General features: G+C 33.9%; 1 protein-coding gene across 1 annotated transcript in view; it reads right to left on the reverse strand.

Annotated features, from left to right (window-relative positions):
* Nucleotides 1-353: 353 nt before the first annotated feature.
* Nucleotides 354-13,252, reverse strand: part of Slc35f5 (solute carrier family 35 member F5) — a 36,595-nt gene continuing 23,696 nt past the window's right edge. The window contains exons 12-16 of the mRNA XM_004836094.4: nucleotides 9,963-10,122; nucleotides 7,964-8,054; nucleotides 5,601-5,755; nucleotides 4,705-4,793; nucleotides 354-2,363 (exon numbers count right to left, since the gene is read on the reverse strand). Coding sequence (XP_004836151.1) covers nucleotides 4,718-4,793; nucleotides 5,601-5,755; nucleotides 7,964-8,054; nucleotides 9,963-10,122 — 482 coding nt within the window. The 3' untranslated portion in view covers nucleotides 354-2,363; nucleotides 4,705-4,717. The remainder of the gene's footprint in view (nucleotides 2,364-4,704; nucleotides 4,794-5,600; nucleotides 5,756-7,963; nucleotides 8,055-9,962; nucleotides 10,123-13,252) is intronic.

The raw sequence follows: 13,252 nt of genomic DNA on the forward strand, positions 1-13,252 counted from the left end.
AAATATAATTACAGGCCAATGATGTTCTAAAAGAGAAAGGACATGAGCAATTGCTTGAATGTGACTTCTCCCCAGCATTTCCAAAGGCCTGAAGTGCATCACAGCTGCTGTGATCCCCCGGACTTGCTGCCTAGTTTCAGATAATCCACAGAAGGAAACCAGTTGGCACTTTTGCTTTTTCAAGAGACAAGGTCTCTTTATGCTGCCCAGACTGTCTCCAAACTCCTGGGTTTAAGGGATACTCTTGCCTCAGCCTCCTGAGTAGCTGGGATTATATCTGTGTACCATGGCAACAAATTTTCAGTACTTTGCTTCCTGAGAGGCTGAACCCTTAAATACAAAAGTGCAGCAAGGAGGTTTTCAACTGTTTACTCACCAGGTCTACAGTATTCAATACAACAGTCATTCAGATAAATAAACCTTGAGAGAGAAGATAATAGGAAGGAAAGCAAAGCAGCAGTAATTCACACTCTCAACCAATTTAATGGCACTTCCTTCTGAAGCAGTTCTTGGATTAAAAAGCAGCAGCCTAGCAGAGAAGTCCCTCTGGAGATCTGTCCAGCATATTAACAAATACTTCCTAACTAGTTCTAGAATCCTAAGTAACGACACATGATCTGTGTGATGTGAGAATAGTGCACGTGAACAAAAAAATAAAAACCTAAGTTACACCTCTTACCATATTTGAAGAATTATTTTAAAATTTTAGTTTTAGCTCCTTTGCCTTAACTATTTTGCCCTATAAAAAGATCTCTGTGACCTGTTAAATGGCAAAAACAAAGAACAAATAAACTTCAACCAGAATTAGTCTCTGAGTACTGAAATGTTTTTTCAGTAAGTTCCTATTTTTAAAAAAATTCCTTAAAAGTCCGTATGTCTTACATGCCTCTATCCTGTCAAGCCAAATAGGTCAAAGAGTAACAAAATCAACATTACTTTTAGGTTAAGAATTATTGGTGACACCAAATGAGAAGACAAAGCTGCCTGTTTTTAAGTTTAATATCACAATCTCTTAAATTAATATAAAAATTCTCAGGACTACTCAGAAAGATGGCTAAACTTCATTTTAGACTCAGGGTAACAACAAACAACTTTAAGGCTATAAATAAGACAAACAGAAGTGGGTCTCTGCAAAGAGAATTTTTAAAAATTAGATTCATTAAAAAATTTTAAAGAGAACTAAACTATTCTCACAAAACTTGAAAAGGGAATGGATTATGAGTAATCAAAAACCTGCAGACCCTAACACATATGCTCACTGATAGCGAACAGAGTCCAGGAGCCGATGGGTAAGCACATATTTAAGAGTTGCAATTAGGAGTATTTTATACTTGTCTTAATACTGGCAAAAGAAAAATTCAAATGTAATTTTAAAAGTAGAATGCCTCCTTAACTTTCTTTTTTTGATGTTTTATACACTAAAAATTTACTTAGGAAAACAAATTATTTAAAGAAGCATACAGTTCTGGAGTAATTTGGGATATTTATACAATGTGAAATCTATGATACATCTGATACATCTATGATATACAAACACATATATAAACATTTTATTTTAATAATCCTCTATCACTTCAATTTAATCATTCCATTATGAAAATTTCTTAATTGAAGATAGAATATTTCTATAAAACTCTAAATTAAACAGAGTTTTATCAATTAAATTTATAGCAATTAGAAATACAGTGCTTCATTTTATAATATTCCCCCTTCAAAATTTGTCATAGTTTGTCACATTTTTAAAATATAAGGCACCTAATGCTATGAAAGAATACAGTATATGTAGTATAACTGTACCAGATCTTTTCTCAAATATTTATTCTCTTTAAAGTTCCACCAAATTTGCATGAACATACACACTTGTTACATAAACATTTTTTCTGTGTAGTTAATTTGCAATATTCTACAAAACTCAAAAATATAATCCATGCCTATTAGAGGCTGTTTATGTTAATCATTTTACCTGTCAGAAATACTGATCTACATACTTAAATGATTTCTTGAAAACATTTTTATAATATAGTCCAGCATTTAACAAATATGTGAAAATAAAGTCTTCAGAACATTAGGATTTTATTCTCTGATTAGTCAAGTGATTTCTTCAACTGAAGTCCTTGAGATATGTAAGGCAGGGTAGTCCTTTAGATGGACTGTGGTCTGGAACTTCCTATAATTGTAGTGATATGTACACAGCTACATAGCAAAATACTTCATTATGAAAATGAAGAACACAGACATGAGGAAAATATATTTTAGAGTTTCAAAGAACTGAAACTGTTATTTCTCAGACTAGGCACTGAAACATTTTTCTACAAAAACTTGCCAGAGATTGTCTCTTCGCTGTATAATATTCCACCACCAGGCTAAAAACAAAGCAAAACAAAAACAAAAATAGATATTAGATTATAATTTTTATAGATTTTTTAATGTATAACTTTATTATCATTCACTAAATACACATATATACAAAAATTAAAATTATTCAAAGAAAAGCAATGCAAGGGAAAAAAAAAACTATAATAATATTCAAATATAATAGAACTCAACCAAAGCAAAAGTGAAAAGTACTTAAACATTTTTCCATATAATTTTTTTTAAAATCTCAAGCATTAACAAGACATCAGAAGATGTGATTTGTTTTAGAAAGATTTTTAAAACTAATATTGAACAAATAGTGGTCTGGAGAAAAAATTCTAATAATTTTTATAGTTTTAATCTTCTTTAGTTTATACTTTAAAAAGCAAATTAGAGTGGTACCTCAAGAACTTAATTCTTTTCACAATTCTGGTCACAAACCAAATTGGATGAGAACTGAATCAAATTTCCCCATGAGGTCAACAATGAACCTAACTACTGAATTTGATTCAGGGCTGGGGATATAGCTCAGTGGCACTATGCCTGCCTCACAAGCGCAAAGTCCTAAGTTTGATAGTTTGATGGCCGTACCAAAAAAAAGCAATATGAATTTGATTCGGTTCTCATCTAATTCAGTTTGTAGCCAGAGCTGTGGGAAGGATTAAGTTCATGAATCGAGGTACCACTTTATCTTAACGTTGAAATAGGTATCTCATATATATATACATATATAGGGTCTCTGGGCTTGGAAAGCACCAGGTAGTATTCTACATGGCTCAGTTATTATTCACATTTATTTAGCCATAAGAGTATAAACAATAAATATAAATCTATCTGAAATTATGCTATAACTATAGAGGGATAATGGAGTGGTATGAATGATACAGGACTGGGAGGCAAGCTCATCTATGGGATAGAAACAGAGATCTTCATTTACATTAGTGAAAAAGTCAATGAAGATACCTAAAATGGAAAACTCAAGAAATAAAAATATAAACATGATATGTAAAGATACAAGGAGATAAATACCAAAAGAATCACCTAAGAGTTTAAAATGATTTCCTCAAAGAGTGGGAAAAGAATAAAAGCAAGAATGGCCGGACAGGGGAGGGTGCGCCAGAGAAAACTGCTCTGTACAAGTCTTGTTTGAGTCAAGTTTGAGTCTAGAACTCAAACTATGTGCATGTGTAACCATCACAGTAATAAAAACTATATTTAACAAACAGCTCGGAGAGGTGGGGGATGAGCTCAGTAGTAGAGTGCTAACTCAGAACATGTGAGACACTAGGCTTAATCTTTATCACTGAGGGAAGGAAAAAAACCCCACCAAAAAACCCCCACAAAACCAAGATAATTAACCTTAGATTAGAGGCAAAGTCTGTTTGGGTTTTTTGGGGTTTTTTTCTTTTCTGAGATAGGGTCTTGTTACATAGTTTAGGCTGGCCTTGAACTCACTATGGACCCTAGGCTGTCTTCAAGCTCACGGCAATTCTCCTGTCTCAGCCTCTTACAGGTGTGCACCACCACTCCCCTGAGGAAAATTTACCACGAAACTTTAGACTCAGGGCCAAAGTGAATGTAGACACTAGTTATACAACATTCTATGTGGGTAGGGAAAATCTAGCTTCAATTGGAAAACATTTCAATAAAAATTGCCTAAAAATAGCTCAGAAGGAAGGGACCTGAATCTCCAGAATTCTAGTTATTTACTGTGCTCTATTATTCTAAATAATCAGTTTTATACCTGCCACTGGATTTATTTCAAGCATTCATTAGCAAACCACTAAATATAAGGTACTATTTCTGTCCTTCAAAAAATATAAAAGATACTGTTTCCTATTGAGAAAATGTTCCTGAAACACTGCTAAATGAAAAAGCAATCAGAGTCAGGATTCACATTATATCAGTTACCTAAAACACACATGTACAGAAAATACTGGCTATACACTAAATTATTACATTTTTTAATAGAGAAAAACATTTTTCTAGAATATATCATTAAATAAAATGATGGCCCTTAGCAATAAAAATAAATGTTAGAACTTACTGATCACTTAATTTGAGTCAAGACCTAATTTACTTACAAAGTATTTCATACTTCTAACAACCTTATAAGGGAGGCTACCTACTGAAGCACCATTTCACAAATAGGAAAACTGAGGCATAAAGAGGTTAAGAAATTTACCTATGGCCACACAGCCAGCACACAAAAAGCTGGAATTAAAACCAAGGAACTCTGACTCCAGAGATTATATTGCCTTTAGGCTGTACTGCCTCTCAAACATCTAATTGTGAATATTATGAGAATAAGAACCTTTATTCAACACTGATGCCTGCTCACATACAAACCTGAACTAAACGGCTAACTAGCTCCATCCTCCTGAGAAACACCATGCATAGGAATGAGACTCTCACACTGTTCACTGTCTTCTGGAGCTCTGAAGAAAAAAAAAAAAAAGCAAAGTTAAGCTTAACTTTAGAGTTGAAAGGGAATCTTCAAAATGGTCTATTATACTGATTCAAATTGTAAAGTCAGGATTCAAGTTAGTGGTGGAAGAAAAGAGTAGGGCAGGATTCCCCAACAATTTATTCCACATTCTTTTTGTATAAAATGTAAAAAGCATTCTCTCTTTATTTCTGCTACACTGAGAACTGAACCCAGGGCTTTTGCACTGAGCTACATCACCAGCCCTTTCTTTAATGTTTTACTTTGAGACAGGGCCTCCCAGTGTGTTGGTATGACAAGTGTCCAGCTTCATTCTCCCTTAAAAAAGAAAGAAATTTTAGAAAGAAAATCTGAGGAAATGTTAACATATTCTATTATGGAACCAACAGAAGTTTTCTACATTTAAATTCATTACAGAAGAATAGTAAGCACTTTGGTTTTATCCATCAATTATAACATTTTCTTCTAAAAAGTAGCAATGAAGAAACTATCTCATGACTAAAACGATTTGAGTGAAATTATTTTTTCCTGGCATAACACAAAGAAAATATAATCTTTGAATAATTTCTCACAAAATGTCTAAAAGCTAGGAGAGTATGAGATGATTCTCATTTTACTTTGCAAACAGTTTGTTAAAATCTATATGGAAATGGGCCAGGGATTTAGCTCAGTGACACCACACCTGCCTCGAAAGTGCAAGGTCTAGAGTTCGATCCCTGCTACCAAAAAAAAAAAAAAGAGAGAGAACAACAACAACAAAAAGAAAATGAAATAAAATCTATACAGAAACTAAACTTACCTCTGAATTCGATGTTTTCTGCATATAAAGGCAAAAATTCTTCTGATTCCTACCATCACAGGATCCCAATTATTATAATGGCACAAGAGAGTTGCAATAAAGAATGAAACAAATACAGGGATAGCGCCTGCAAAAAATAACCAAGAAAACTGCACCTAAAAATAAAATATCCAGAAAAAAAAATCATTAAGGCAAATTTTACCTTTAATGTAAGTTTTCCATCCACGAACACTAGCATGACTAAGTTAAACCACCAAGAAGATAATAGTATTATTAAATACCTTAGTATTAAATAAAAGAATTTAGGACTTCAACTTACAACTCCACTTGCCTAAATTACCAACAATACTTCCTACTTGGAAAATGGGAAAAAGTCAAGAACACATACTTATCTCATTTATTAGACATAGTGCACCAAGAGTAAGAATATCTAAAAATAACACTTTTGTCCTGCACACCACATTCCCCATCTCTGCTTTAGTGATTACTGCCTATTCTTGGATGTATTGCTCCCCCTCAGTTTCTGATGTCATCTTCAAAACTCACAGTTAAAAAAAAAGTTATGTTATGTTACAGCTCTTCAGGCAGTATTAAAATCAAATGAAACTCTGAGGTGCAACTTTTGCAAACTTTTTATTAACTATTTGCAACAAATTCTAATCATGATAGTCAAAACTGGCTTGGATTATTTATCTAGTAACAAATGAAAAAAGTACAAAATGAAATAATGACCAAGTAAAATGCAGATATAAAGGAATATTTCTACTAAGGAACGTTAGCCAGAGAAGACAAGCAGCAAGACAAGCCTCGGTGGGAAACAGCTCTCTGATGTCACTAAGTGTGATGTTCTGATCCATTATTTATCAGTGTTATCAAGAAAATTAAAAATGAGACGCCATAGAGTTACCAAAACAGAGCAAAACAAAACCCTTTTCTTTTCCTTTTCACTAGTTGACCTTTGTCATCTAGACTCAACTAGGTGTCAAAAACAGCTTTTAAAACCTGCACTGATTAACTCCCAAGACTTAGGAGCAACATCACTGGTGCTTTGCTTTAAAAATAATAATGACAATAATAACTCCTATCTTTAAATCAGGGAAGAAAAACTGTTTTCCCTCTTTAAATTAAAAAGAAAAGAAAGAGAAAAAATGTTTAGAATTTATAGGCCAGACTCCCTCTTGTGGAAAACATACACTATTCCATTTAATGGCACCATTAATCAGAGTAAAGGGTTTTGTAAGAATAATGTCTTAACACGCATACCCTGTATGTATCACACGTACACCAGAGGCTAAGCAGGCCTAAAAACACCCAGGTAAGAGTAGTTATTAAGAGAAACTAAAAAGCCTTCATTTAGTTGTCAAATTATTGGTAAACTAACTTTTCTTGGAATATTTGCCAGAATATTTAATAAGATAGAAATATCAGCACAGAACTGGTTTTTTTTTAGAACTGTTTTTCAAATAATGATACGCATCACTGAGATTATTCTGCCTTTATCCCCAAATTGCACAAACATCTAAAGAAAAGCAGCTTTAAAAATTTGATTATTACTTGTACATGTTACAAGCCTTTGGGCTTTCAAGTATTCCTTCTTCTAATTAAACCAAAACACACATACAGACACACACACACACATGCACACACTCTCTGTTACTACTTGGGAGTTATGTGGCTCTCTTCCACCTTTCAGCATTAGGCAAAGGTACATCTCTCTCCTGCTACCCAAGGAGGGTCCCCTTCAAGGCTGGGAGCAGAAGGCATCTCTTTTCTGTGATGTTATTATTGCCAGTATTTATCACCAGAATCCCTGAATCCAGAACAAGACTTTGTAGAAAAGGGAAGGATACCTGGTCTACTGAGATGAATGGCCACTGAGAAACCACAGTGCTTATGAGCTGCTCATTTCTACAATGGTACTGTCAGAATGTTAAGGAAGTTTAGCATCTCTGGAGTTTAACTCAGAGATCTTATAAAATGTACCTCTTACTCCATACCACTGATTTAGACCACAGACATCTACAACCAAATCAGCTTGGAACTAGAGCATTACATATAAAGAAATTGTCCTTAACTTAGAAATTCAGAAAAAAATGAAAAGCTAAAAATGCTTTCCTTTGGTATTTTTTATATTACTGTGTAGTAAAGCACCTCAGGAAAAAAAGTACCAAAGTATTATTCATGTTTATGGTCCTTATGCTTTAGATACATCCCTTAACTTTCATTAGATCTGTTTTAATATCATATTTAAAATATTGGGCTGGGGATTTAGCTCAGTGGCACTGTGCCTGCCTCACAAGCACAAGGACTGAGTTCGATGCCTGGTACCAAAAATAAAAATACTAATAAATAGTTTGCCTTACCTTCTGCATACACATATCAGCTATTATGGACAGAGGTATTGTAAGGCTGAGTGCAAGGGTACCTATCAATGATGAGGTAAGAAAGCAGCCCCTGAAAAAAAAATTTCTACGTTTAAAATATAATTTAACAAAGATTTTTCTCTCCTATACTATAGGCATGAGAGATCAGGAGGACAAATAAAAGTTTAAGATGGACTGAGATGCAAAGAATAATGTTATTAACATTTTTCAAAGTTTATCTTCAAACATTAAAAGTGCAAGTAAGTACAGAAAGTTCAAAGTACTTTATGCTATTTTTGAGCATAGATATTATCCAACTTTGGATATTTACTTTACATTTCATTAATTTAAAAAATTGTTAAATAGTTTTTACAGTTCGTTATAACATGATTAACAAAGAAAAGAGCAGTATTAAAATTACAGAACAATACCTCATAGATTTTAAGAAAGTGATAAGCCAACATGTGACTGTCACCAAAGCAAAAAAAATCTCACCATAAAGAAAATTATTGTTATTGCCTTCGTTCAGCATAGAAAAAAAAGAACTCAGTATTTTAAAGACTATTTTCCTTTTTTTCATTTATCTAACAATTGTCCTAACTGAAAGCTAAGCTCTTTATTTTTTTACCATGAATTACCAATGTTGCACCAAATTCTGAAATATTAATCTGCATAAAATTTTGTGTAGTTGAAAAAAATATTATAACACATAGAGACAGATAAGCCATTTACAAAAAACAACAATTTTTTGGGTATACTTGTATAAGAAGAAAATAAGTTATTATCATCTTTTAAAATTCAGCACATATTTTGATATTTATCATGCAAAGAACTGTAATATAAAACTTGACAGCATTAAAAACTTATTTGAGGGCCGGGGATTTAGCTCAGTGGTTTTGCTGCCTGCTGCGCAAGCGCAAGGACCCGAGTTCAATCTCCGGTACCAAAAAAAAAAAAATTTATTTGACTTAAACCTGCTTTTCCTTACTTAGCTGATGGTTGAATCTTTTTGTTATCACTTAATTTTCAGCTTAAAACAACACAGCATCTAAAATGCACGTAATGAAAGTTGTAAAAATGAACTAAATAAATACACTCTGATATTAAGAAGTTTTATATCAGCAAAGGAGTACAAATTACTATAATACAAACTAATTTGTAGTATTATACAAAAAGGAGTGTGTGGAGAGGATTATGAAGAAAACAGGTATCTCCAAAATAAGGAAGGGTGGGAGAAGTGTATAGGCAGAGTGCTAAAGAAAACTTCATGGAAAATACTATTTGTGTTGTAGTCTTTTCCAAGGAAAACTATTCAGTAGTCTCATTTGGTATGCAATAAAATTTGTTTGGGAATTATCATTTGTATTTTTTTCAAAATTCCTATTGGACAGAAACTGGTAAAAGTATACAGCTCTGTATTGAAAAGGTCTCTCAAACTCCACACATGACACTGTGTCCAATCTTATCTTAAGTTTATCATAATCAATGTATTCAAAATTATAAAATCAAAATATGATAACATCTCAAATTAATCAGTTTATGGTTTACATATCTGGTCCTGAAAACAAACAAAACCAAAAGGTGTATGAACAGCCAAAGTCTCTTAAGTAAGCAACATCCTCTAGCTTCTCTTTTAGAACTCATAAATTCATACTTGACATACACATCTCATAAGTTTGGTGTCCATTAGATAATGACTACTTTCATTACAAAGTGCTCTGCTTTCTAAAACACCTTTACAAGTTTAGAACTTCGTATTATTTGTTCATGCATTTGTATTTACTTATTCAGTAAGTACTTTCGAGCTTTTATGTGGGCAAAGAGAAGTCAAATACAAAGTCCCTGTTCTAAAGGAGTTAATATAGGCAAATATGGGCATGAAGGGAGGGGTAAAAAAGGAGAGGCCATCAGAAGTCAGAAGAAATAAGTATACACTTAAACTAACCAGAAGTCAAGAAACTGATAACTAATATATCGTAGGAGAATAAATAGTACATACCACAACCACAGGAACTCTGAAAGAACTGTTCCAATAAGGCCATTAATGATAATGCACATTAACACTACTTTATTAGGAAACTCAAAGTCCTCAAATCCAGTATAATGAAGTAAAAAGAAACCTGGCCACAGGAGTAGCAGATTAAAAAGACCTACAAAACCTAAATGTGGAAAAAAAGATAAACAAATTAAAATTGTTATTTCAATTTTCTAAACTTATAACCCTATTATTAGAAAACATTAGATTTTACAAGAAGGGATCCAACAAGGTTCCTTAACTGGAACTTTTTTGTTTCTTGGTCTAGTGAGCTCAACACTAGAAAAAACTGTATGGAACAACTGTCTTTGAGGTTCAACTATTCATTCTCTATGGAGCAACTACTCCACACAAAATGAAGGGTTTTTAATCTAAGTGAATAAATATAGTGTTTTAGAACTTAAGAGTATTAAATGGTATATATGTGTTTACGTGTTTAGCCTAAATTAATTGTGAGGAATTAGGTAGCTTACTCTCTGATTCAATTTGTATTTAAAGCACTTGTGTTAGACTAGGAAAACTGGAGAAAAATTCCAAAGAAGATAAAATTCTTGGTCTTGCCTTCCCAGACATTACAAGCTAGTTGGTGAGGTAACATATATATGCAAACAGTTATTCAATATATGAACTAAGTAAAGACCGACTGCTAGTCTGTGCTGTACAGTCTGACTATTGGGGTTCTGCTCTCAACTCTACCACTTACTACTAATGTTAACCTGATACAAGACGCAAAAGCTGTCTCAAAGTCTTAGTTTTCCCATCAATAAATATAAAATAATATTTAATTAGGTTGGTGGGAAGATTAATCAAAACATTTATAAAATTCACCACAATGCTTGGTACATAGTAGGCACTTAGTAAAGTTAGCTATTAGTAATTACCAAAATTAAGCTTATATATGACTATGTGCATGTAAAGCTTAGAAAGGAAAAAAAAGATTATACTATAGAAACTTTAATTGCACTTTCTATGTATCAATGTCACAGATCTGCTATGAAATCCAGGTGGTAACTATAGAGCTTTCTTTAAAATATTAATTTAAAGTAGATATCCATTTTAAAGTTGCTGCATCACTAAATACTCAACTACTATTCTTTTTGTTTTTTGGTACTGGGGATCGAACTCAGGACCTTGCGCTTGCGAAGCAGGCACAGTGCCACTGAGCTAAATCCCCAACCCATTCAACTACAGGCCTCTTAAGAAGCCTGGAAAGTCTCGCAGCTGCCCCATTCTCTGAAGAACTGTCAGTGAACAGGAAACAAGTCAGCCTTCCCCAGAAAGTCTGCACCCGGTTACCTCATACTCTGCTGCCAACAGCTGCCTGACTGCTGGAAGATACATGTTAGCCCTCACAGCTCAACCCAGGATGGCTCTAAGGAGTGCCTAGACATGATGACCTGTGCCCCCTCTGTCCCCATTCCCACTAATAAGTGGATGAACTGCACCAGGGACCATGTGGTTCTTTCCTCTTCTCTGTCCTGCTTCCCTCACTCCCTTTTTCCCTCAGAAGACCCCCTACCCTTGCTCCAACCAATAAACCCCCTAAACCAAATCCCTGTCTCATATTCTGCTTTAGAAACCCTTAGTGTATTTAGTGATAAAAAGCAAACACACAGAAAGACACTTATGCAGAAGTGACCCATGACCTAAAATAAGTAACATTAAAAATCACTCTAAGTAAAACACCAAAATTTGACATTATCAAGAATCAAATCCATATTCTGTTCCATGAAGTGCCAAGTCCATGAAATTCCACAAAAATTAACAACCTTTGGACCTAGAGACAAAGTCAAATCACTTCACCTATTCCCCAGATCTTCCAGAACCTCACCCCATATACCTTCCTGCTCTTTTCTTTCTTTTTTTTTCCTGCTCTTTTCTTGAGGTAAATTTCTGGCAGTCATTTGGATCCACTTACTGTGCCCCACAATGCCTCTGCTCATGCTCCCTTGCCTGAAGAGCCCTCTCACATCCCTGATTTCTTCAAATCCTGCCTCCTAAAGCCTACAGCAAACCATCATTGTTATACATCTCACACGACATATGAAGACCAATATGATGAGTTACATGCTGAGTACTCTCACTGATGAGTAGATTCGTTTTTCTTGCCCAGTGAAAAAAAATGCCACTGACTCAAGTATTTGTGTAAAAACTCAAAAAATATTAGCACTCATTCCATTCCAGATAGAATTTTCTATGACTAAAATGTCATAAATTATCTTCATCTGAAAGAAAGATACATATCTTTCTGTTTGTGTATATTTGTAAAACAGAATAACGATGTTCATTTTGGGGAGGTGGTTCACGTATGTAACATCTTGATTATTTTCAATTCCTCTACCTTCCATTTCTCTGTCCCACCCCTTCCTGCTCTCTTAGAGCTTCCCTTCTAGTTTCCCATCATCTCACCTTTATTTTATTCATTTGTTTATTTATATTTTAGGATTCTCATATAAGAGAAAACACAACATTTAACTTTCTGAGTCTGGCTTATTTCGCTTAGCATGATGGTCTCAAGTTCCATCTGTCTTCCTCCAAATGACATGATTTCATTCTTCTTTTCCATTGTGCAAATATACCATATTTTCTTTACACACTCATCTGTTGACAGGTACCTAAGCTATTTCCAGAGTTTACCTATTGTAAATGGTGCCAATAAAAACTACAGGTATGGGATATATCAGTAGTGTGGTGTCTAATTGTTTTGGGAATATACCTAGGAAAAGTATAGCTGAGTGAAATGGTATTTCTATTTTTAATTTATTTGAAGAATCTCCATACAGATTTCCTTAACAGTTGTACTAGTTTATATTCCCACCAATGATATGGCTTCTTCCCACTCCCGCCTTCCTGCATCCTCATCAGCATTCACTGTCTTCTGTGTTCTTGAAAATAGCTTTTCTGACTGGGTAAAGACACATTTCTTGAATTCTATACTTAAAGGGAACTTAGGCTATCATTTAGTCCAGTTGTTTTCCAAATGTTTTGTTTCTCTTAATCTTAGGTACAGGTATTTATACTGGTTTTAGTAGAAAAAATATTTTTTACAAATTATAATGTAAAACATCCAGCAGCGCAGAATGTTCCAGAAGAAGCAGCATAAGTCCAAGAACCAGGCCCATGCAAATCCTCCTCCTCCTCCAGTCCGCTCAAGATCTTCCGAATTCAACAAATGAGAATTTGGAAGCCACTTACCTAGTTTAATATCCTCATTTTTCAAATAAGAACAGTGGTATCACAGTTCACAAATGTTT

The sequence above is a fragment of the Heterocephalus glaber genome, unplaced genomic scaffold (assembly GCF_053883595.1).
Source record: "Heterocephalus glaber isolate CG9 unplaced genomic scaffold, H.glaber_assembly_v1.0 deba00000347, whole genome shotgun sequence".
NCBI classification, from domain to species: Eukaryota; Metazoa; Chordata; class Mammalia; order Rodentia; family Bathyergidae; genus Heterocephalus; species Heterocephalus glaber.